The sequence below is a fragment of the Neoarius graeffei genome, chromosome 7, assembly GCF_027579695.1.
Source record: "Neoarius graeffei isolate fNeoGra1 chromosome 7, fNeoGra1.pri, whole genome shotgun sequence".
In the NCBI taxonomy this organism is placed as follows: domain Eukaryota; kingdom Metazoa; phylum Chordata; class Actinopteri; order Siluriformes; family Ariidae; genus Neoarius; species Neoarius graeffei.
This window is the reverse complement of record NC_083575.1, coordinates 100124345-100150364: the sequence shown is the minus strand read 5'-3', so window position 1 is coordinate 100150364 and position 26020 is coordinate 100124345. Positions and strand designations below refer to the sequence as shown.

At 45.8% G+C, this 26020-nt stretch overlaps 1 protein-coding gene across 1 annotated transcript in view; it reads right to left on the bottom strand.

Moving 5' to 3' along the window:
• Positions 1-7097: 7097 nt before the first annotated feature.
• The window catches only part of wu:fc34e06 (mucin-2), a 67984-nt gene continuing 49061 nt past the window's right edge, over positions 7098-26020 (bottom strand). The window contains exons 38-45 of the mRNA XM_060926666.1: positions 13328-13389; positions 13193-13239; positions 12992-13040; positions 8344-8522; positions 8132-8253; positions 7951-8012; positions 7595-7841; positions 7098-7419 (exon numbers count right to left, since the gene is read on the bottom strand). Coding sequence (XP_060782649.1) covers positions 7324-7419; positions 7595-7841; positions 7951-8012; positions 8132-8253; positions 8344-8522; positions 12992-13040; positions 13193-13239; positions 13328-13389 — 864 coding nt within the window. The 3' untranslated portion in view covers positions 7098-7323. The remainder of the gene's footprint in view (positions 7420-7594; positions 7842-7950; positions 8013-8131; positions 8254-8343; positions 8523-12991; positions 13041-13192; positions 13240-13327; positions 13390-26020) is intronic.

The window sequence follows — 26020 nt, the reverse complement described above, 5'->3', positions numbered from 1 at the left end:
CAGTGGAATGGGGACAGCCTGGTGGCTGAGCTGGTGAGGGAGTTGTGAGAGTATTCCACCCATAGAAGGTGCTCGCACCAGGCCCTAGGGTTGCGTGACGCCATGCACCGAAGTGCCTTCTCCAACTCCTGGTTAGTCTGCTCCGACTGGCCATTGGACTGGGGTCGGAATCCGGAGGTGAGGCTGGCAGTGGCCCCAAGTAAGTGACAGAACTCCTTCGAAAAAGAGGAGGCAAATTGCGGCCCCCGGTCTGAAACGATGTCCTTGGGCAGCCCATGGATGCGGAAGACATGTTGCAAGACGATCTGGGCAGTCTCCTTGGCTGACGGTAGTTTAGGGAGGGGAACAAAGTGTGCCATCTTGCTAAAGCAGTCCACGATGGTGAGTATGACCGTCATCCCGTTAGAAGGGGGTAGACCTGTAACAAAATCCAGGGAAATGTGGGACCAGGGTTGCATTGGCATGGGCAGAGGCTGGAGCAAACCGGCAGGGGGCCGGCTGGAGGACTTATTTTGGTTACAGGTAGGGCAGGCTCGGACGAAGTCTGACACATCCCTGCTCATAGTAGGCCACCAGAACCGTTGGGCGAGCAGGTGGTAGGTGCAAGTAAAACCGGGTTGGCAGGCTAGATGGGAGTCATGTCCCCATTGTATAACCTGGGATCGCAAGTCTTCAGGAATGAAGAGGCAACTTGCAGGGCATGCGCTGGGGCTGGGTTGGTCACAGAGGGCTTCCCGCACTCATTCTTCGATGTCCCAGGTCAGAGCAGCAATGATACAGGGGTCAGATAGTATGGGAGCCGGGTCCTTGGAGGGGGCATCATCCTTCTGGAACTGGCGGGAGAGTGCGTCAGGCTTGGTGTTGCAAGATTCGGGCCGGTACGAAAGGGTGAAATTGAATCGGTTGAAAAAGAGAGCCCAGCGGGCCTGTCTGGGGTTGAGTCATTTGGCGGTGCAGATGTATTCTAGATTCTTATGGTCTGTCCAGACCAGGAATGGGACTATGCTCCCCTCCAGCCAGTGGCGCCATTCCTCCAGGGCAAGCTTGACTGCCAGCAGTTCCCGATTGCCTACGTCGTAATTGCGTTCGGCCGGTGATAGCCGGCGGGAGAAGAATGCACAGAGGTGGAGCTTGTTGTCATCCATAGACCTCTGTGAGAGCACTGCCCCGACTCCCACATCTGAGCCGTCCACCTCAACGATGAATTGCCGCTCCTCATCAGGCAGCCCGAGGACAGGAGCAGTGGTGAACCGAGCCTTGAGGGTGGCAAAGGCTTCGTTGGTGGCCAGAGTCCAGGTGAAGGGCTGTTTGGTGCTGGTCAAGGCAGTGAGGGGTGACGCAATGGTGCTGTAATTATGAATGAATTTCCTGTAGAAATTTGCGAAGCCCAGGAACTGCTGAAGCTTCTTCCTGCTCTCTGGTACTGGCCATGAAGTAACTGCAGAGACTTTGACAGGGTCCATCTGGATGCTCCCTTCTGCCAAGATGTACCCCAGGAACCCCACAGACTTGGCATGAAACTCACACTTCTCTGCCTTGACGAAGAGGGAGTTTTCCAGGAGACAACGGAGCACTTGCTGGACATGCTGGGTGTGTTCGGACAGGGTTTTAGAGAAGATCAGGATGTCGTCGAGGTAAACGAACATGAACTTGTTCAACATATCTCGCAGGACATCATTCACCAGAGCCTGGAATACCGCTGGTGCATTGGTAAGGCCAAACGGCATCACCCGGTATTCATAGTGACCGGTGGGGGTGTTGAACATGGTCTTCCACTCGTCTCCCTCTCTTATCTGAACCAGGTGGTAGGCATTCCGGAGATCGAGTTTGGTGAAGACCGTGGCTCCCTGGAGCAGCTCAAAGGCGGAGGTAAGCAGTGGGGGAGGGTATCGGTTCTTGACAGTGATGTTGTTGAGACCCCTGTAATCGATGCAGGGGCGCAGGGATCCAGCCTTCTTTTCCACGAAGAAGAACCCAGCGCCGGCAGGAGAAGAGGATGGACGGATAAGGCCAGCAGCCAGAGAGTCACTGATGTAGGCCTCCATCACCTTCCTTTCCAGGGCGGACAGAGAGTAGAGATGACCCTTGGGTGGTGCAGTGCCTGGGAGGAGATCAATGGCGCAGTAGTAGGGCCGGTGAGGAAGCAAGGAAGTGGCCTTGGTTTTACTGAATACCTCCCGAAGGCTGTGATAACACACTGGGACATTAGTGAGGTCAGGGGCAGAGCTGGCAGGTGGAGTACGGGTGTTTAGGATGGTGGCTCGTAAGCAGGTCCGGTGGCAGTCCTTGCCCCATTCTCTTATCTCTCCAGTGGCCCAGTCAAGGTGAGGACTGTGCTGGCAGAGCCATGGATAGCCCAGGATGAGAGGTTGGCCAGGGGAATGGAGCAGGTGAAATTGGATGGTTTCGTGGTGGTTGCCTGACAGAGTCATTGGAACAGGGGCAGTGAGGTGGGTGGCGGTGCCAAGGAGATGGCCATCCAGTGCCCTGGCTGGAATGGGAGAGGATAGGTGATGGCTTCGCAGACCCAACTGGTGCGCAAGCTCAGTGTCCATGATGTTAGCCTCGGCGCCAGAGTCCACCAGGGCGGCCAGGGTGTGGGTGGAATCCAACAGACGAAGGCAGACTTGGAGCATAGGTTTCTGGCCGGTGGAGGATTGGATGGTCATTGAGCCCAGCCGGGCCCCTCCTATGTCCGGTGAGCTCGTCGCTTTTACTGGGCAAGAGGCAGCACGGTGACCGTCACCCCCACAGTACAGGCACAGATTGGAGGTGATCCGACGCTGGCGCACTGCCGGGCTGAGGGAAGCACGGCTGATCTCCATGGGCTCTGACTGGTCCAGAAGGCTCGGCGGAGAAGCAGCAGAAGACGTAGAAGGGGCTGGGTTACTCTGTGCGCTGGTGACTGGCTGATTCTGGCGGCCCCTCTCTCGTCGATGGGTCTGGACCCGGCGGTCAATGCGGACGGCCAGGGCAATGGCCTCATCGACTGTCGATGGTTGTTCGTACAAGAACGAATTGTCCTTCATGTAGTCGGCCAGGCTGTGTAGAAAAGCGTCCACCAGCACCTGCATGTTCCAATTGCTGCGCCGGGACAAGGTCCGGAAATCGATCGAGTAGTCAGCCACTGTTTGTCTGCCTTGGCGAATATTCATCAGTCCTCCGGATGCCTCTATTGACGACGAGCCCAGATCGAAGACCTTGGTCATCTCTGCTGCAAGCAGGGAGAAGGAGGCACACGCCAGTGTCCGGTGTTCATACTCTGCAGTCCCCCACAGGCGTGCGCAGCCAGTCAGACGAGTGATGACGAAGGCCACCTTCGCGAAGGTTCTGGGCTGCAGGTCGAACAGCAACTGGCAGCTGGTCAGGAAAGCATGGACTTGGGAAGGATCACCGTCAAAACACTCCGGACTGCCGACCTTGGGTTCCGGGGCATCGAGTGTAGCAGGAGCACCTTCCAGAGCTGGAATGTCAGCGGCAGGTATGACAGGGGCTGATACAATGAGGGGCTGCGGTGGTTGATTCGGAGGAGCAGGGGGTGCTAGGGCGGTGAGCAGCTGGAGTGCTTGGTCCAGTCATTGTTGCTGGAGCTGTTGCTGCTGCTGATGACCAAGCTGGATCAGGGCTGTAATGTCGGCAGACATCTGACTGACCTCCCGATTCGGGTCACTGCAGCCGGTCTAGGCCAGAGGGTTTGGGCACTGACTCCATGTAGTGGTCAGATCATTCTGTCAGGGACCAAACAAGAAAGGAGATCAAATGCACTCAAACCACAGTTTATTAATAACAGGGGAAAAGGGAGTTGGGAAAATGCGTGTGGGTGAAGTCCAGTGGCAGGAGAACTGAGAGGCAGGGATGGCTGGTGGTGACATCTGAGGTCTCCCATCCAAGTACTGACCAGACCTGACCCTGCTTAGTTTCTGAGATCTGACAAGATCAGGCATAGTCAGAAAAGTGTGGCTGTAGGCTGACAGTACTTGGGTTTCAGGCAGTCTCCCAGCAAGCAGTACCACAGCAGGCAGGAGTTAGAGAGCAGGACCAGGCAGATGGAGAGGCAGGCGAGCAGCAGGGCTAAGCAAGCTGGAGATCAGGAGAAGGTACAGGAGAGGCAGAGTCGACAGAACGGAAGGCAGATCAGGTTACCGGGGCTGGAGAGCAGACAGATTCAGATGGAACAGGATAAATTCAGGAGTCAGAGTAGTTGGAACACAGAGCAGGTTATCAGGCTGAGAGTTGCAGACGATCTGACACAGAAGCTTAGGAGGACTGCAGCTTAAATATACACAGGGGGAAGCAGATGATCAGCAACAGCCAATGACAGTCACTGAAAGATAATAAGAGGAAGTGAGTGCGGGCATGGGCGGTAATGCTGAGTGGAGATGTTACCTGAAGAGAGAAGCCCACAGGTAGGACCATGACAGCTAGCATTCTGCAAGCTAACAAGTTATCTATAGCCTTTTAACTTTGTTTTTTTACAGCATAAATCAACATGAATTATTAATTACAACAGATATGTAATACATACAAGCGATGCTTCTTCCGGGGAATCAACAGTGAGAAGCCTCCATCTTGAATGAATGAACATCTGCACCGCTCGTCAATTTATTGTACTATCGTCTACTTCCGGTTTTAGCACAAAAAAAAAGATTTCAATATAACAAACTACCTGAAATAAAGATGCACTAAAATAAATATATGAAATGAAACGTAAATGCCTGAAGGGCAGAACACTGGGAAAGCAATCGGACCAGATGGTATCCTGATTGAGGCTTGGAGATGTTTGGGTGAGATGGCTATGGAGTTCCTAACGAGATTGTTTAATAAGATCCTAGAGAATGAGAAAATGCCAAATGAATGGAGAAAGAGTGTGCTAGTCCCAATATACAAGAATAAGGGAGATGTACAGACCTGCAATAATTACAGAGGAATAAAATTGATGAGCCACACCATGAAGCTATGGGAAAGGGTATTGGAGGCGAGAGTGAGAAGAGAGGTAGCAATCTGTGAACAGCAGTGCAGGTTTATGGCAAGGAAGAGCATGTCAGATGCAATTTTTGCTTTAAGAATGTTAATGGAGAAGTACAGGGAAGGCCTGAGAAAGCTACATTGTGTGTTTGTAGACCTGGAGAAGGCATACGATAGAGTGCCGAGAGATGAGTTATGGTATTGTATGAGAAAGAGTGGAGTGAATGAGAAGTATATTAGAGTGGTGCAAGACATGCATGAGAACAGTGAAACAGCAGTGAGGTGTGCAGTTGGAACAACTGAATGGTTCAAGGTGAAGGTGGGACTCCATCAAGGACCTGCTTTGAGTCCTTTTTTGTTTGCCATAGTGATGGATAGCTTGACGGATGAAGTGAGGCAAGAGTCACCATGGAACATGATATTTGCGGATGATGTGATTTGTGGTGAAAGTAGAAAGGAGGTTGAGTTGGGTTTGGAGAGATGGAGGGATGCATTGGAACGAAGAAGAATGAAGGTGAGCAGTAGCAAAACAGAATACATGTGCATCAATGAGAATGGGGACGAGAGTGTAGTGAAGATGCAAGGAGCAGACATAAAGAAAGTTGGTGAATTCAAGTACCTGGGGTCAACTGTGCAGGAAAATGGGGGCTGTGATAGTGAGGTGAGAAAGAGAGTGCAGGCAGGGTGGAGCAGTTGGAGAAGGATTTTGGGAGTCATTTGTGATAGGAAAGTCCCAGCAGAAGTGAAAGGTAAGATGTATAAGACAGTAGTGAGACCAGCTGTGATGTATGGATTGGAGACTGTACCCTTAATGAAGAGACAGGAGGCAAAGTTGGAGGTGGTGGAGTTGAGGATGTTAAGGTTTGCGATGGGAGTGACAAGGTTGGACAGGATAAGGAACGAGCACATCAGAGGGACAGCACTTGTGGAGAGCTTGGGAATTAAGCTAAGAGAGATGAGACTGAGATGGTATGGGCACATCCTGAGAAGAGATGCAGAGCATGTGGGAAGGAGAATGTTGAGGATGGAGCTGCCAGGCAAACGAAAATGAGGAAGGCCAAAGAGGAGATACATGGATGTGGTGAGAGAGGACATGAAAGTGGCAGGTGTGGTAGAGAAAGATGCGGAAGACAGGGAGCAATGGAGACGAAAGATCCGCTGTGGCGACCCTTAATTGGGAGCAGCCGAAGAAGAAGAAGAAGATACCATCTGGAACTCCCCCCTCACAGCAGGCTAACACCCACATTTCACATCTCCAGTCTAAAACCTGCTATCCCGGGACCCCTTGCTGAGAATGCACCAGTCCAGGAACACCCAGCTCTCGACATAGAGGGTGAACCAGTCTACCACGTAAATAAGATCCTCAACTCAAGGCAAAGAGGAGGACAAATCAAGTACCTAGTAGATTAGGAGGGTAATGGCCCTGAAGAACAGAGCTGGATCACCATCAAGGATGTTCTAGACCTGCTCATCAAGCAAGAATTCCACACCCTATATCCGGACAAACCAGCATCCAGAGGTAGGGGGCAGGGAGCTCCTCGGGGGGGGGGGGGGGGGGGGGGGGGTGTCTGTCAGTAAATCAGCTGAGAACACTTTGATTACAAACATGGACACCTTGAACTGCAATCACCAAGTCTCACAGCACCCTCTGTCTCCTGACTACTGATCTCAGCTGATACTCATTTCCCTAATCACCACTCTCCCCATTTAAGCCTTTTACACATGCCACTTCAGTGTGAAGTATCATTCTGTTCCATTCAGTTCATACCAAGCAGTGTTTATTCTGACTGCCTCTCTATTTTTGACCTTTGCTTACTCTCTCACATTTTTGCCCTTTGTCTTTTCTCGACCACATTGTTCGCGGATTGCCGACCCTCACTTGCTACTGACCATGACTTCTGTCTCTCGACTTGGATTTGTCTACAGTTTGCTTTACACCTTCTTCTGCACATACATTTGTAAGTGCCTGAATTCTGACAGAAGCAGCAGCCAAAATGTGCACAGCATACTATCAACCGGAAATGGAAATACACATATTTTCCTCTAATAACATATTTATTTACAAGACATTCATTTAAAGAATAAATTACATTGAAATTATGATTTACTAGTGCATTCAGTATTCCATTCATTTCAGCTTAGTACAATATACATTTACATATAATATTTGCTTATGAAGATTTGAGAAATGTATTGATATTGTGACAGAAATAATTAATTAAAATGGAAAGTATGAATCAGTTAATTATATAAGTGATATTCTGTTCTTTATATCAAATAAAATATTTCCAAACTTTTTTCAGCAATTTTTTGGGGGGATTTTTTTGGGGAGGAACTATGTTTGCTTTCAGTATGTTTTTAAAAGAGTCCATTCCGTGTTGTGTATTGGACATTGTAGGATCTTCTTCGACTGTAGCGTCTCCTTAAGGCAGCACAGCAGCCACATAGCAGACACTGAAAGACAGAGAAAAAGAAAGAAAGCAAGATGAGAGAGATTGAATATAAGAATCTGAATCTTGATGTTGCTGAAATGTGTTACCTATTTCATCTAATAAACAAAACTAAAAAATCTTTAGTCTTTTAAAATTATAATAAAGATACTAAAGATTAACATTTTGGTGGCACTTACACAGAGTATAATCCAGCATGGTATGAGAATAATGGCTGCACTGCAGGGGATAATGATGGCAAGTGCCCAACTTGGAAACCCTCCCTTAGTGGGCTCAATCCCAGGGGTTGTGGGTGCTGGGGGGGTTGGGTAACTCACACCACTAACTAAGAATATCTGAGCAAGAAATCCACTTGGTACAAAACTGCTGAAAAAACTTCCTGAAATAACAAATTCTGAATCAGCCATAATCGTGGTCGAGTTACTCCTGAAAAGAATGAGACAAATTAAAGAATGTGAGGTGATATTTTAAAGTTCAATTTGATAATTTTTCCACATACAAACCTCCCTGAGAATAGATTTATATCATTACTTACATAAAGGTTGCTCTTGGGAAGGTAAATTGTTGAGAATTTGGAGAATTCAGAATTCTGTTAAGCTGAATATAAATGTAAAGATTACATACAGCTGTAATATTTCACATAATTTAGAAATTTTGCAATTGATTTTATTTTATTATAAAACATAAGAATAAATTACAAGATGAGCCATACTCACCAGGCCATTGATGGTGTCTTGGATTATATTATATGTTTCATTCTGTAGTTCAGTGTTAACAGCAAAGCTCACATTGCTAATTCCAAATCCAAAGCTAATAATGTATGAGTTGTTGTTAAATTCTAGAAAGAACATGCGAGGGTTATAACCTTTGAAATGTCACTACATCTCAAAATAACTTACAAAACTGCATAATCAGGAAAGAGGCTTACTCTGATAGGTGACATTCTGTACGCTGACAGGATTATACACTCTGACTGTTTTAGTATCCCATGCTAATCTGACACTTGAGTCCAGCAGAGCATTAGCAGCTTTGATAACATCAGACTCGCTTGGTATGTTGGTCAAGTTCTTAAACACTAGACGGATATAAATCAGCACAGTCCCCAGTCTGAAACAGGAGAGGAAGTAATATGTGGTTACTCCACACTATGTGCAGATAAAAGATGAATAAATGTGTACTAACAATAAAAAAATCAACTAAATGGAATTGATGGCCAGATAAATATGGATATATGACTTATTCATCAGAGTTGCATATGGTCAGATCTGACTATAAAACTAAGCAAATGCAAATTCCACAGTTTTCTTTTTCATAAATTTTGCTTATCTATACAATTAAACTCAAATCTACTTAGAGTGTATGTAAATTTTAGTATAATGTTTTAAAAACCTGAATTTTTTTTTTAATTTGCACTTAAAAAATAAAAAAGTCAACAATAATAGCAAGTTCAGTAGAGCAGTGTAAATACAAACAATAAAAATCTAAGCATAGAAAATTTATAATAGTAGTAATAATAATAATAATAATAATAATAATAATAATAATAATTATTATTATTATTATTATTATTATTATTATTATTATTATTATTATACAGTGTAGGTAATGAGGTATTGTATATGTGAACCAGAGGTGATGACATTGACCTTTATTACCTCACTAGTACTTCAGTTGATATGGACACAAACAACACACCTTTTATTTTCAAAGACATCTGAAGATTATTGCATATTTTTTTCAAGTTATGATATTATTTCATATCAACACTAAAACATACCAGATGTGATTTTGATTTATTTAATTATTTATTTGTTTATATATTTGTGATCAATTTATGTCCTGCATTTCAAAGTCCCAAGTTTGCTTTATAAGTACCTATGCAGCAGAAAATAATTTTTTTGGGAAAAAGAAAATGCTAACCATAACCCTAACCCTAGTTCTCAGATCCATATAGAAGGATACTGAGAACACAGGCATTGTATACCTTCACTTTTGTGCTGGTTGTGAGCAGGTGGTTCTCCCAGACTTGTTTTGAGAGGTGGGCCAATGTTGTTGAAGCCTTTCCAATGTGTTTGGCTATTTCTTGGTCAAGGGACAGGTTATCGGAGAGGGTAGAGCCCAGGTAAGTAAATTCGCTGGCCACATCAAGGACAGTGCTGTCTGTGGTGATACTTGGTTCTGCATTGCATCTTGGGTTTTGCACCAATACTTGGGTCTTCTTCAGACTGATGGTAAGGCCAAATTCTTTGCATGCTTTGGAGAAAAGGTCCACCAGCCTTTGCAAGCCTTCCTCAGATTGTGCTATGAGGGCGGCATTATCAGCAAACAGAAGCTCTCTGATCAACACTCGCTGTACTTTAGTCTTGGCTCTCAACCGTGCAATATTGAAAAGGCTACTATCGGATCTGGTTGTAGACGTCTTCATCAGTACTATCGGATGTACATGTACTATCGGATCTGGATGTAGACATCTTCATCAGTTGAGTGGAAAGCATGTTGTAGAAGGAGTGAGAAAAAGATACCAAAGAGGGTTGGTGCAAGAACACAACCTTGCTTTACTCTGCTTTTGATGGGAAAGGGATCAGAAAGGGATCCATCATAGAAAATCCTTGCCTTCATGTCATTGTGGAACGATTTGATGATCCTCAATAGGGTTGGGGGACAGCCAATTCTTTCAAGGAGCACAAATAACCCTTCACGGCTTACAAGGTCAAAGGCCTTGGTCAGGTCAATGAACACGAGGTAGAGTGGCATGTTCTGCTCCTGGCTCTTTTCTTGTAACTGTCTGAGGGAAAATATCATGTCAACAGTGGAATGATGTGCTCTGAATCCACACTGCAACTTGGGGTACACTCTGTCTGCTAGGATTTGGAGGTGTTTCAGGGCTACTCTTGCAAACACTTTCCCAATGATTGACAACAGGGATATGCCTCTGTAATTGTTGCAGTTGGAACGCTTGCCTTTGTTTTTGTACAGAGTGATGATTTTAGCATTGCGTAGGTCTTGTGGGATGTGAGCTTCCTGCCAGCATTGGATTAACAGTTGCTAGAGGTGTTTGATCAGTGATGAGTTTTTTCCAGCTCCGATGACTTCAGGTGGTATGCCATCACTGTCTGGGGCCTTACCCATGGAAAGAGAGTCAATGGCTTTAAGCAACTCCCTCTCTGTTGGAACTTGGTCAAGCTCAGACATAGTTGGGAAGGATTCCAGAGATTATATGGCTTTTCTTGTCACCTGATTCTCAGTGCTGTATAGTGCTTCATAGTGCTGAACTCATTGCTCAAGCTGCTTGGTCTTGTCTGTGATGAGCTCAACAGTGAGAGACTTCAGTGGAGCAGTCTTGTTGGCAGTTGGGCTGAATGCTGTCTTTATACCCTTGAACAGCTCTTTTAGGTTGCCTGTGTCTGAGAACATTTGGATCTTCTCTGCAAGGGATGACCAATAGTCATTGGCACACTTTCTGGCAATGTGTTGAGCATTGTTTCTAGCCACTTTGAAGGCATCAAGTGAGGAGGGTGATGGATGTGCTTTGTGGTGCAGAAAGGCTTTGCATTTGGCTTCCAGGAATGGAGCAAGGACTTCATAGCTCTCTTCAAACCAATCCTCTTGTTTGTGTTTCTTCTTGCCAAAGCATTCCATTGCAGTTTTGTAAATAGCATTGTAGATGAACTCCCACATCTTTGAGCTATCATCAAAGGGGCAGTTTAGCAGGGCAGATTCCAAAGAGGTCTTGAATTCCTCACAGAGCTGCTGGTTCTTCACTCTTGCTGCATTGATTTGGGGGGTCATCTTCTGCCTTGTGTTGTGGAATGGCTTTGGGTGTAAACAGAGGATGGAGCACACTAAGCTATGGTCTGTGTTGCAGTCTGCACTGTGGTATGAGCAGATGTTGTGCACAGTGTTCAGTTGGGTCTTCCTGGTGATTATCAGGTCAAGCTGATGCCAATGCCCTGATCAAGGGTGGTGTCAGGACACATGTCAGTGTTGTTTGTTGCAGAAGGTGTTCATCACACAAAGCTGGTGATATGTGCATATCTCAAGCAATCTCTGGCCATTGTCATTGATGGCACCGACACCAAATTTGCCTATGGTAGGGCTCCAGGTTTCATAGTCAGCTGCTATGTGTGCATTGAAGTCACCAAGGATGAAGATTCCTTCTGATGCAGGCGTGGTGGAAATTAGCCTAGATAGATCTTCATAGAAGCAATCTTTTTCATCATCCTCAGAACCTTGTGGTGAGTGGAGGCAACCTGCTTGCCAGGATCGATCCTTAAGCTCTACGCACCCAGTAGGGCAGGCAGATTGTGGCAGATCAGCACCCAATTAGCCAGGGACTGCCTGGCTTAAGGTGGGCAGTAGCTGTTCAGTGAGGTATGGTGGTCTCTCCCACCATCGGGGATGGCCCGTGGTGCTTGCAGTTACACCAATCACCACTGACTTATAACCCATAACTGTCATCCCCCATATTGTTTTGCTGTAGACAGACAGCACTGATTTTTTCTGCAGGAGTTGCCAAAAAGCCAGCAGGATCTACAGGCTGATTGTCTAAGGGGGTCCACTCTGGTTTTTCTGTCAGGCTGTACTGCCTTAACCTCTGTCTAAAAAGAGGGAAGCCTGCAAGGCAGCAGGTGCTATTTAAGCCATAGCTGGCACCCTAACAGGTGCTACCACTTCGGGTCAGAGTGGACCTGGGAGTGGTGACAATTAAGGGGTAACTCCATGCTCCCCATAGCCTCATCCATCCCTGGTTGGAGTCTTGTCAACGGATGCAGTTTAACGTCATGCCCAGGACTGATTTTATAGAAGGTAAAATATGGTGGAATCTTTACAAACAATGATAACAGAGATAATGTGGTAATAATTACATTACCCACCTTGACATGTAAAACTAATCCCATCCGAATAGGGTTGAACAGGGCCATCTGCTTTTCAGTGTTTGTTTAGCATTTTTTTAAGCATTTGGTTTGTATGAAATATGAATTTGTTTATTTGATTTGGTGGCTCTATATAAGTACTAAAATGAATAAAACCAAGTTTTTCCCTTGGATATTGGGTAGCCTGCTGAAAGCTTTCTTGTTATTGCTTCGCTGTACCAGGCAGTCCATCCATCCATTATCTATACCATTTATCCTTCAGAAGCCCAGGTGAGCTGGAGCCAATACCAGCTGACTTCAGGCAAGAGGTGGGGTACACAATGTGCAGGATGCAACTCTACCACAGGGCTTGCCACAAGAGGTGTTTCATGTAAATAAGATGTTTATGATGGTAAAATAGGGCGTGTTGTATGCATATGTCATGTAAATAAGTGACTCGGGTTAGTTTCTCACAGTGGAAGTTGATTCATTTTCACACAGTGAGTGAAAGCTTATTCACTCATTTTCATGTCATGCAACAATTTTGTTTATCAGAAGACAAACTGTTTCTGGATCATTCTGTGTTAAAATTTGCACTTGTTTCTGCACAATGTTGATGAACAAGGGCCAGTGCTTGCTTTAATGGAAGACACTTTTTAATGACACCAGGCCACATTCATTAATAGTGCACAGTGAAATTATATTATGAATGAAAGCACTTACATTGGAGGTGGCGATGAAGTGCTCTGCACAGTGGGGGATAGTGTCAAACCTACAAAAACAAGATCTAACTTATACTCTCAGTTAAGGTCATAGGTAAGGTACACAGTGAGTTCAATTATAGATAGTTATAAAGTTTATAAAATGAGTGTATCATATGCATTTAAAAGATAGAGCAAGTTGGTTAGTTTTGTAATGTTTTACCTTGGAAATTGTACAGCATGTTCCCAATAATTTGATCAAATTTGCTCCTGTAAATCAAATAATTTAGCATTAGATATGTGTAATTTAGTGTTAATTTTACCAAAGTTGAGTTTAAAAAGTTACTTGGTTACATACATGAAGTCGGTTTTTTGAGGAATCAAAGTAGAATTTACCAGATCAGCCAGGATTATGGTAAGCTAATAAAAAAGGGAGAACATTTACATGGATTTCCCCTACACAGCAAAACATACTTCAAAACATACTTCAGGTTAATCAATATGATGAAAAACATTGTGGGGTTCAGATTATTGTCCTGTTAATTGAGCTGAAGATCGAATCACTTCGGTTTTGTTTAAATTCAGCAAAATTTTATTAGATAGATAGATAGATAGATAGATAGATAGATAGATAGATAGATAGATAGATAGATAGATAAACCCCATTTCCAGAAAAGTTGATATTTTCCAAAATGCAATAAAAATAAAAAATGTGTGATTTGTTAATTCATGTGAACCTTTATTTAACTGACAAAAGCACAAACAAATGATTTTCATTAGTTTTACAGACCAATTTAATCATATTTTGTAAATATAAACAAAGTTATAGTGGAACCTGAGTTATCACCCAGGTTACACTATATCAGAATCAGAAACACTTTTATTGCCAGGTATGTGGACACACACGAGGAATTTGACTCCGGTTCACTTAGCTCTCATAGTACAAAACAGATAAAAAAGCGTATACACAAAACAAACAAACAAGCAAACAACAACAAAATAGGTGCAGAGTGCAAAGTAATCCAGGTAAGTCAAGTATGGAATAGTTAAATAAATATAAAGTATACAATGTGCACAGAATGACGGTATGGAGCACTTGCATGTGACGTCACAGCCGATCCAGATTGTGACAGATGCCATCTTGTCGGTCAAACGCCATATTTCCGCCTTCTACTTCTACCTTTTCTTCTGGAAAACCCTACTATATACAATTCTACTACAACGGCTGCGGCTACAAGCTCTCCCTACCTGTGCACGTTTTTTATGTTTTTTGTGTGTATTTTTGCGTGTTGTTCATCTGTACCGGACGTCAATATCCACTACAACCGTATGGACTTACTGGACATTGGTTTCCAGCAGAAAATGACGGTTTGTAGCGATTTCCATCGCATGCACAACATTCCGGACGAGAAAAAAAAAACATTCCGGACGAGATAGCGAGACCAGCGGGGTCTCCGTGGATTGTTATCGGAAGCAAAGCGAAGGAGGCGGCGCCGGGAGCGGAAGCAAAAGCGAGGCTGTAGAGCCGGCCTGTTGACTAAGCTCAGAAAACAGCTACTCAAACCTCCACTGCTAAGCCTCTATCTCTCCAATGCCAGATCCATGGTAAACAAAACGGACGATTTGGAATTACAGCTGGAATTACCTTATTCTATTCTATTCTATAATCGGCTGGTCAGTGCAGTACTAGTAATACTTAAGTGACTTACCCATCCAATGAGGATTATTTTCTTGTTTACAAGATGCCACATCTGAGTCGCTGACAAATCCTGAATTTCTGTAAAGATAACTGTGCAGAGATTTATAAGCACACAGTGCTTCACCACTGAACAGCGAGGGAAAGTTAATGAGGTAATTATACACGTCTGGGTATTCCGCTGGCAGTTCAACATCCACTGACACGGTTGTGAAAACTCCGTCCGGTAAGCCATAAGGGTCACTAATCTGTAGATCGTTTATTTTAGACATATATCTAGTTATCTGTTCATTAGAAAAATGAGCCATGTAGTCCGTCAGTTGAAATTGATCCATTCTGTACACGAGTGCAGCAGTATTCAGCTGTGTTTTTTACTGACAAGATGGCGTCTGTGTACTTTCCGGTCACGTGACTGCAAGATCTCTATAAGTGTTCAGATATTTTACAAGTGATATTACTGACATATGAATCTGGATTTTAGCTGTTCATCACAGAAAGGATTTCCCTTTTGGTGCAATATGGTGCATAGTGCAAAGATGAAATAGTAAATATAAATAAGTATAAATATAATATAAGTAACAGTGAGCACAGAATGACAGTATGAGTGTGCAGATATTTTGCAAGTGATATTACTGATATATGAATCTGGATTTTAGCTGTTCATCACAGAGACAGCCTGAGGGAAGAAACTGTTCTTGTGTCTGGTTGTTTTTGCATACAGTGATCTATATCGCCTCCCTGAGGGGAGAAGATTAAACAGATTGTGACCAGGGTGTGATGGGTCCGCAGAGATGTTACCTGCCCGTTTCCTAACACTGGACAAGTATAAGTCTTGGATGGAGGGCAGGTTGACACCAATAATTTTCTCTGCAGACCTTATTGTCCGTTGCAGTCTGTTCTTCTCCTGTTTGGTGACCGATCCAAACCAAACAGTGATGGAAGAGCAAAGAACAGACTGAATGATGGCAGAGTAGAATTGTGTCAGCAGTTCCTTAGGCAGGTTGAGCTTCCTGAGCTGGCGCAGAAAGTACAACCTCTGCTGAGCCTTTTTGATAATAGTGACTGTGTTTGTCTCCCACTTCAAGTCCCGAGAGATTGTGGAACCCAGAAACCTGAAGCTCTCAACAGCAGTCACAGTGTTGTTGGTGATGGTGATGGGCAGCAGAGTGGGGGGGCTCCTCCTAAAGTCCACTGTCATCTTCACAGTTTTGAGCGTGTTCAGCTCCAGATTGTTCTGACCGCACCAACAGACCAGCTGTTCAACCTCCCATCTGTATGCAGATTCGTCACCGTCCCGGATGAGGCCGATGACCGTTGTATCATCTGCAAATTTCAGGAGTTTAACAGACGGGTCTCTTGAGGTGCAGTCATTGGTATAAAGGGAGAAGAGCAGTGGGGAGAGCACACACCCTTGGGGGGCGCCAGTGCTGATAGTCCAAGTGCTGGATATGATGCTCCCCATCCTCACCTGCTGCTTCCTGTCAGTCAGGAAGTTTGTAATGCACTGACAGGTGGAGGAGGGCACAGTGAGCTGGGTGAGCTTGGTGTGGAGGATGTCTGGAACAATGGTGTTGAATGCCGAACTGAAGTCCATGAACAGAATCCTAGCGTACGTCCCTGCAGAGTCAAGGTGTTGCAGGATGTAGTGCAGTCCCATATTGATTGCATCATCCACTGACCTGTTTGCCCGGTAGGCAAACTGCAGGGGGTCCAGCAGGAGCTCTGTGATGTGCTTCAGGTGTGACAACACCAGTCTCTCAAAGGACTTCATGATTACAGATGTGAGAGCTACAGGCCTGTAGTCATTCAGTCATGTGATGGTGGTTTTCTTAGGAACCGGGATTTTTGTGGAGCGTTTGAAGCATGAGGGGACTTCACACAGCTCCAGGGATCTATTGAAAATCTTTGTGAAGATGGGAGCCAGCTGATCAGCACAGACCTTCAGACAGGAGGGTGACACACCATCTGGGCCAGGTGCCTTCCTGATCTTCTGTCTGCGAAAAAGCTGACAAACATCCTCTTCACAGATCTTGAGTGCTGGTGTGGGGTCAGAGGCAAGAGGAGGCAGAATAGCAGGGGGTGTAAATGGATCTTTAATGTCTGAGGGGGGAGAGGTGTGAATTTGTCAAATCTGGAGTAGAACACATTCAACTCGTCAGCCAGTTGATGGTTCATTGCAGTGTAGGGGGATGGTCTCCTGTAGTTAGTGATATTCTTCAGGCCTGTCCACACTGATGCCGGATCGTTGGCTGAAAGGCTGTTTTTGATCCTTTCAGCGTAGCTCCTCTTAGCTGATTTCACCTCTTTCGTCAGTGTGTTTGTGGCCTGTTTGTACAGGACTCTGTCCCCACTTCTGTAGGCCTCCTCCTTGGCCTGGCGAAGCTGTCTGAGTTTTGCGGTGAACCAGGGTTTGTTGTTATTGTATGTGTGGAAGGTCTTGGTGGGCACACACACATCCTCACAAAAACTGATGTAAGATGTCACAGTATCAGTCAGTTCATGAAGGTCTGAAGCTGCAGCCTCAAAAACACTCCAGTCAGTGCAGTCAAAGCAGGCTTGTAGTTCCACTTTGGCCTCATCAGACCATCTCCTCACCATCTTAACTACAGGCTTAGCAGATTTCAGCTTCTGCCTGTAGGACGGGGATAAGATGAACCATACAGTGATCAGATAGTCCCAAGGCTGCACGGGAGACAGAGTGGTAGGAGCCCTTTAAAACAGTGTAATGATGGTCCAGAGTGTTAGTGTCCCTGGTGGGACACTTAATGTGCTGTTTATATTTTGGCAGTTCATGGCTGAGGTTTGCTCTGTTAAAGTCCCCCAAAACAATGAGCAAAGAGTCCGGGTGATTTTTCTCCACATTGTTTATCTGGTCAGCCAGGTGTTGTCATGTCTCATTAACACACACCTGAGGGGGGATGTAAACTCCAACCAGAATAAATGAGGAAAACTTTCGTGGAGCATAAAACGGTTTGCAGTTTATGAATAATGACTCCAGATGAGGACTGCATGATTTGTTTAGAACTGTGACATCAGTACACTGTAGCTTTCCCTAGGTGTGGGTGGAGCACAGAGGACGGCAGGACAGAAATCAGGTTCAACAAATGGTTTTATTGTTCCACTTTTCAGGGGACACAATAGGTTTGACGCAGACACACGCACACACACACATCAGGTGTCTGGTTCGGGAGAGATCTCCTCTGCTCTCGCTCTCCCTCCCTAAATAGGGCGCGGTCCCTGGGAAGACACACAAACACGTTAATTGCTCTCAGGTGAAGTGAATCTGCCACTTACCTTCCCTGACTCCGCCCTCCTGTCACAGACCGGTGCTTGACCACGCCCCCACTGCCACATACACCAACCTTCATTAATGTAAAAGCAGACTCCGCCTCCCCTCGTTTTCCCTGTGAGCTCCATTTCGCCTTCCGCTCAGTGCAGGTGAAATCCAGGCAGGTGGAGAGAAGTGTCCAGGATGTGCTCACTGAGCCAGGTTTCAGTGAAGCACAAGGCAGCAGATCTTTTAAAATCTGTGTTGATTGTGTTGATGAGCAGCAGTTCGTCCATCTTATTGGCCAGAGAGCAGACGTTAGCCAGATGAATAGACGGGAGCGCAGCGTGAAAACCCCACTGCCTCAGCCTGATGAGTGCGCCGGCTCGCTTCCCCCGGTGTCTTCGGCGTCCTCGGCATAATCCATAGAGAGCTGCTGCTCCCCCAACAAGTAACTCTGAAAAACTTTCCGGATTGATGAAAGCCGATGAAAGAACTTTACTGGTGGTTAATCCGATGTTTATGAGTTCTTCTCTAGAGTATGTGACCAGTGAAGAAATGCAAGAAACACAAGAAATACACAAAAACATAGAAAGTACGAGAGAGCGAAGTACCGAGGCAACCATCCGTGGCGCCATCTTGCTTTTTTTGAGATTGTGTTTGTTCGCCAAGCTAAACAAAAATGTAAAAATACTCAGAATGTTTGTTTTAATAACCTAATTAATGTAAAATTAGATCATACTGTATGTACAGAGAGGTAATCAATGCTATTCACTTCACTTGTTAGTGGTTTTTCAGCACCGTTGATCTGAAGCAAAGACTGTTAAATGCTATTTTACATCTAAAGTGCTTATTATTAATGAATTTATTACTGATCAGGAGTTAAATATACTGTATTTAACAGAAACATGGATCAAGCTAAATTATTATGTCGCATTAAATGAAGTTAATCTTCCTGGATACAGCTACATACATTAGCCTCATCTAACTGGCTGAGGTGAAATGATTATCTTGGCATCTTGGTTGAAAACTACATAAAGGACCATGCAGGCAGAAATAACATCTGGGATAGAAACCAACTTGGAATGTGTTCAGGAGTACTATGCACAGTGGATCAATTGTTAGTGGACAGAACTAAAATGGATGAGGTGAGAGAAAGGAAGAGAAACTTGGCTGTGGCATTTTGTTTGTTTGTTTAAACTTTATTATACACAGAATCAAAGAAAGATAAACCTTATTTACATTGGAGCTGTGTTTAATTAAATGAATTATGTAGAAGTATAAAAATATAGATTAAAAAATATAAATATATAAATATATTCGGGGCGGGCGGCACGGTGGTGTAGTGGTTAGCGCTGTCGCCTCACAGCAAGAAGGTCCGGGTTCAAGCCCCGTGGCCGGCGAGGGCCTTTCTGTGCGGAGTTTGCATGTTCTCCCCGTGTCCGCATAGGTTTCCTCCGGGTGCTCAGGTTTCCCCCACAGTCCAAAGACATGCAGGTTAGGTTAACTGGTGACTCTAAATTGACCGTAGGTGTGAATGTGAGTGTGAATGGTTGTCTGTGTCTATGTGTCAGCCCTGTGATGACCTGACGACTTGTCCAGGGTTTACCCCGCCTTTCGCACATAGTCAGCTGGGATAGGCTCCAGCTTGCCTGCGACCCTGTAGAACAGGATAAAGTGGCTAGAAATTATGAGATAAATATATTCAAATAAAAATTAGCAAAGATTAATAATAATCATGAAACAATAATAAGAAACTACATTAAACAATTCTGCATAGCATCAGATAAAATAATATCGAAGGTCAGATTAGTGCCAGTACTTAAATACATACAAAATACACAGGCTAATAATTAACTTTAGACCAGTAATTATGAGTAAAATCCCCTCACACCTTTTACGACTACAAAAAGTCATATGACATGGTGAAGCATGAGTGGATGGAAAGATTCTACAGATGGATGAGAATGCCAGAAAAAGTTTTGAATGTACTGCAAAAACTAATGGAAGGATGGAAAACAAGACTAGAAGTCCAAGATAAAGGAAAGGTGAAAATCAGTTGAAAGTAGACTCTTTCATTTAACTTCTTCCTCATGTCATCTGAGGGAGTTTTTTCCTTGCCATTGTTGCCCCAGGCTTGCTTATCAGAGATAAATAAATTTATTATAGATAAAATTAGTTCATATGTTTAAAGTCCTGTGATCCTGCACAGGATAAGCAGTTACAGATAATAGATGGATAGGAGTTTAAAGTCTTTATTTTTCTGTAAAGCTGTGTGGCAGCGGGGGCATGGCCAGGCATTGGTTTGTGAATGGAGGGCAGGGTAAGGGAAGCTGAGTGGCAAAGTCAGTACACCTGTTGTCGATTAATGTTGTGTGTGTGTGTTTGTTGCAGTGATGGTGGAGGATAGAAAAGGAGGGACAGAGTGAAGAGAAGGGAGCTCTCCTGACCAGAACACGTGTGTGTGTGTGTGTGTGTGTGTGTGTGTGTGTGTGTGTGTGTGTGTGTGTGTGTGCAGCAAGTGAGTGAATGAAGCTGAAAAGCAATGAAAATAATAAAAATAAAGTGTGTGAATATCAGCTGCCATGCTTCAGTATTCCACCAACATCAGGACATACTACAGTGGTGCCAAAAGCCAGGAATACTGAAAGGAACCACACATGAAGTCCTCTCCATCTGAGGACCTCATCCATGCCCTCGCTACTGCCCAACAAAACCAGCACCAAGTGCTGATTGCCCTCCGAAAGGAGCAAGAACAATGCTTCAAAGCCTTGATGCTGGCCCAGCAGGAAGATCTCTAGGCATTCCAGCACCTGCTCGTGTCGGTGGGGTCCTTGACCACCACTGCAGTGGACCCTCCCCATGTGAACCTCACAAAGATGGGGCTGCATGATGACCCAGAAGTCTTCATTTTGCTCTTCGAGCAAGTGGCTGAAGCATGGGGGTGGCTGGTCAAGCAGTGCGTGGCATGCCTACTTCCTCTATTGACTGGCGAGGTGCAGCTCGCCATGCAGCAGCTCCCTGCTGGCAGCCAGCTCGTATATGCAGACCTGAAGCAAGCCATCCTGCAGCATGTCAGCTACTCCCTGGAACAACATCACCAGTGCTTCTGGATGCTGACATTAGAGGAGGTTGGCCAGCCATTTGCATTTGGTTAACAGCTCCAGGACACCTGTCACTGGTGATGACCACAACGCTGAGGAGATCATCGACCTGGTAACACTGGAGCAGTTCATTGCACAACTTCTGGAAGGAATGGCAGAGTGGGTCCAATGTCATCACCCAGCATCACTGAATCAAGCCATTGACTTGGTGCAGGACCATCTGGCAGTCCTCATTTCTTTTTCTCTCTTCTTCTCCTCCCCATCTCCTCTTCCCATCCCCACCCCATTCCCCCATTGCAGAGATGGGGGCCGGCTCCCCCCCAGCCAGCCTGCTGTACCTGTGGTGTCCTCCTGTCTTCCACCTTCCATGTCTGTGTCTTCTCTCCCCCAGATGAGTGATGCCCATAATGCCGGTGCAGAGGTGAAGCTTGGGCCAGTATGCTGGTGCTGTGGGGAGCCTGGGCATCTCCAGGGTCAGTGTTGGAGGTGGGAGCTGTGGTCCGGATACCCAACATGCCAGAGACCATCCTCAATCAGGCTGGAGCATATCCTATACTAGTGAGTGTTCAAGGGGATACGTATCACACGTTGGTGGGTTCCAGCTGTAATCAGACCTCAAGCCATCAAAGCCAGATGCAAGGTGAGGCATTGGGGAGAGCACAAGTGGTCAGGGTTCTGTGTGTGGATGGGGATGTTCACAACTATCCATTAGTGTCCATCCATATTCTATTTTGGGGAGAAAAGCATAGCATAAAGGTGGCAGTTAATCTGTGTCTCACCCACCTGCTGATTTTGGGAACTGATTGGCCGGATTTCAGAGGCTTAATGGATCACATAGTAGGGGGTGGGTCCTGTGATATGTCATGGGGGGATTCCAGTGTGGCATTGACTGGGGAAGCTATCACAGAGCCACATACATCAGCACTGCATCAGGGCGATGTGAGGAGTGAGGAGCAGCTCACCCTTCCTCCCTCTCTTGGGGATTCCCTTGAGGATTTCCCGTTAGAGCAGTTGCGAAACAAGACTCTGGACCATGCATTTGATCAAGTGAGAGTAATTGATGGTCAAACCCTCCAGCCAAATGTGACATCCTCCTTCCCATATTTCACTATTATTAAGGATAGGCTGTATCGAGTGACACAGGACACCCAAACTGGCAAACAGTTAACCCAGTTGTTAATCCCAAAGAGCCGTAGGGAACTCGTATTCCACGCAACTCACTTTAATCCAATGGCCGGACACTTAGGACAGGATAAAACACTAGCCTGAATAATGGCCTGGTTCTATTGGCCAGGGATTCATGGGGATGTCCGTCGGTGGTGTGTGGCATGCCGCGAATGCCAATTAGTAAATCCTGCAGCCACTCCAAAAGTGTCTTTGTGCCCTCTCCCTCTAGTCAAGACCCCCTTCAAGAGAATTGGGATGGATTTTGTTGGGCCATTAGATTGGTTAGCATGGGGATATCACTTTATTTTAGTCCTGGTGGACTATGCAATGCGATATCCAGAAACGGTGCCTCTCTACAATATTTCAGCATGCAGTATTGCGGAGGCACTCTTTCGCATTCTCTCCTGGGTCCAGATTCTGAAAGAAATCCTGACTGACCAAAGCACTATGTTTATGTCATGCACACTGTGAGAACTCTATGGGTTATTGGGAATTAAATCTATCCACACCAGCGTCTATCACCCTAAAACAGATGGCTTAGTGGAACAATTTCATCAAACCCTTAAAAATTTAATTTGGAAGTTTGTCAGTGAATATGAATGTAATTGGGATCAATGGCTCAAGCCCCTGTTATTCGCAGTACGAGAGGTCCCGCAAGCCTCCATGGGGTTCTCCCCATTCAAATTATTATATGGGCAAAAACCTCATGGCATTTTGGACATGCTATGGGAAAATTGGGAGGAGGGACCTTCACCTTGTAAAAACGAAATTCAATACAGTCTCAACCTGTGCACAAAGCTCCACACCCTCACACACTTAACTCAGGAGAATTTATAACAGGCACAAAAACGTCAAGCCTGGCTGTACGACAGGGGCACGTGCCTTAGAAGGTTTACCCTGGGAGACAAAGTACTTGTATTATTGCCCACATCAAGCTCCAAATTAGTCGCCAAGTGGCCAGGGCCCTTCAAGGTCACACAGCGAATCGGGGATGTTGACTATGAGGTGAGGTGAATGGATAGGGGCGGGGCACTGCAAATATATCACCTCAGCCTGTTAAAATGTTGGAACAAGGGGGTCCCTGTGGCATTGGCATTGGTAGTTCCAGAGAAGGAGGAGATGGGGCCAGAGGTAAAAGTGAAAGTAATGACTCAAACTGCTCTGGTCCCTTGTGGAGACCACCTCTCACTGGCCCAACTCACAGAGGTTGCCAGGTTGCAAAAGGAATTTTCCAATGAGTTCTCGACGCTTCCCGGCTGCACCCACCTCATACAACACTACACTGAGACGCCCCCAGGAGTGGTGGTGCGTAGCTGCCCTTACCACTTACCCAAACACAAACAAAGGTGGTTCAGGATGAACTCAAGGCTGTGCTCGAAATGGGCATAATCGAGGAGTCACACAGTGACTGGAGCAGTCCACTGGTTCTGGTTCCCAAGACCAATGAGTCAGTCTGGTTCTGTGTAGACTACAGAAAAGTCAACACAGTGTCTAAATTTGATGCAAACCCAATGCCTCACATTGATGAGTTGCTTGATCGGTTAGGTGCTGCTCACTTTTATTTGACACTGGATTTGATGAAGGGATATTGGCAGATCCCCTTGACTCCTCTATCCCAGGAGAAAACAGACTTTTCCACACTGTTTGGATCACACCAATTTGTTGCACTTCCTTCTGGGTTATTTGGGGCTCCTGCTATGTTCCAGTGGTTCATGGAGAAGATCTTCCATCCCCAAGCTGCCTATGTGGCGGCCTACCTTGATGACATTATTATTTACAGCAACAATTGGCCGCAGCACCTTGAACACCTTAGGGCCATCCTAGAGTCACTGAGGCATGCACGTCTCACAGCTAACCCAAAAAAAGTATGTGATTGGATGGGTGGAAGTATGGTATTTGTGTTTCCACTTGGGTCATGGGCAGGTGGGTCCCCAAATTGACAAGACTGCAGCGATTGTGGCCTGCCCGAGGCCCAATACCAAAAAGGGGGTGAGACAGTTCCTGGGGCTGGCTGGCTACTATCATTAGTTCATACCTAATTATTTGGATGTCACCAGCCCACTGACTGATCTCACTAAAAAGGGAGCACCAGATCTGGTCCAGTGGACAGAGCAGTGCCAACAGGCCTTCACTAAGGTAAAAGCTGCACTGTGTGGGGGACCACTTCTACACTCCCCTGACTTCTCTTTCCCCTTTATTTTGCAAACATACTTATCTGACAGAGGGCTGGGGGCCAGTTGTCCCAGAAGGTGGAGGGTGAGGAAAGCCCCATGCTGCATATCCGTCACGAGTTCTCGATGCATGAAAGTAAGTACAGCACCATCACAAAGGAGTGCCTGGCCATCAAATGGGCAGTCCTCACCCTCTGATACAACCTGCTGGGGTGCCCTTTGACCCTCTGTTCAGACCACACACCCCTCCAGTGGCTCCACCACATGAAGGAGGCCAATGTGAGGATTACCCATTGGTATCTCGCCCTCCAGCCAATTAAATTTGAGGTGGTCCACAGGCCGGGGGCGCAGATGGTGGTGGCGGACTTCCTGTCCTGTCCGGGGAGGGGGGGAGTTTGCTACAGGCTGGACGGGTCCCCAGCCTGAGTCGGGCAGTGGGGATATGTGGCAGCAGGGGCATGGCCAAGCATTGGTTTGTGAATGGAGGGCAGGGCCAGGGAAGGTGAGTGGTGAAGTCAATACACCTGTTGTCAATTAATGTTCTGTGTGTGTGTGTGTGTGTGTGTGTGTGTGTGTGTGTGTGTTTGTTGCAGTAATGGTGGAGGATAGAAAAGGAGGGAGAGAGTGAAGAGAAGGGAGCTCTCCCGACCAGAATACACGTGTGTGTGCGTGTCTTTGTGTGAGCAGCGAGTGAATGAATGAAGCTGAAAAGCAATGAAAATAGTAAAAATAAAGTGTTTGTGAACATCAGCTCCTGCCTGCCATGCTTCAGTATTCCATCCACATCAGGGGCATACTACAAGCTACTTTGCGACAATGTCTGTTGTTAAAAGCATTATAATAAACATTACTTGACTATAAAATTTCTAGGCATCACTTTAGACAGCAACCGGATGCAAGCTTCACTGCCTCTCAGAAAAATAAAATAACTTCAGAAAGGTCATGAGAAGTGCAGGAGGCAATAGCAATTTCAAAAAGAAATTGTTTCTTTGTTTGGGCATCTTAATTATGCAATGCATTTTATTCCCCAGGGACACTCCTTTGCATCCAGGCTTTAACCTCTCTAAATCTGTAGAGAGCTCCATGATAGGGTGGCAAGGAAAAACTCCCTCAGACAACATGAGGAAGAAACCTTAAGAGGAACCAGACTCAAAAGTCTTATACTAATACTTATACAAAATATGGCGCCCCCCGTGGCGAACGTGTTTGCGACGCGCTCCCGACACCGATTGTCTTTATTGTTTATTTTAGTAATTTTGATTGTGACAAATGCTCAGTGCTTGTGCACTAGGATCACCTACAGCAAAGACACACTTCTGGACATTGGTAAAATTCACCACGGGCCCAGTCCAGTCCTTCTGGACTGTAGCTTTCTTCTCATCGCTGACACCAACCGAAGCTACACCGACACCATCCGGCAGGCCGCATCATCACCAGACTTGAGTAGGCGAAACGGCCGACGATCCACGCACCCAAAACGGAGGCGCGGTAAGAGAGGCGGGCTACATGCTAGGCTAAAGGCTAGAACTACAAGACCACTGCTACCTAGCCTTCTGCTAGCTAACGTTCGCTCACTCGAGAATAAGATGGATGAGCTGAGAACCAGGATAACATCTCAATATGAGATCAGAGAGTGTTGTGCCCT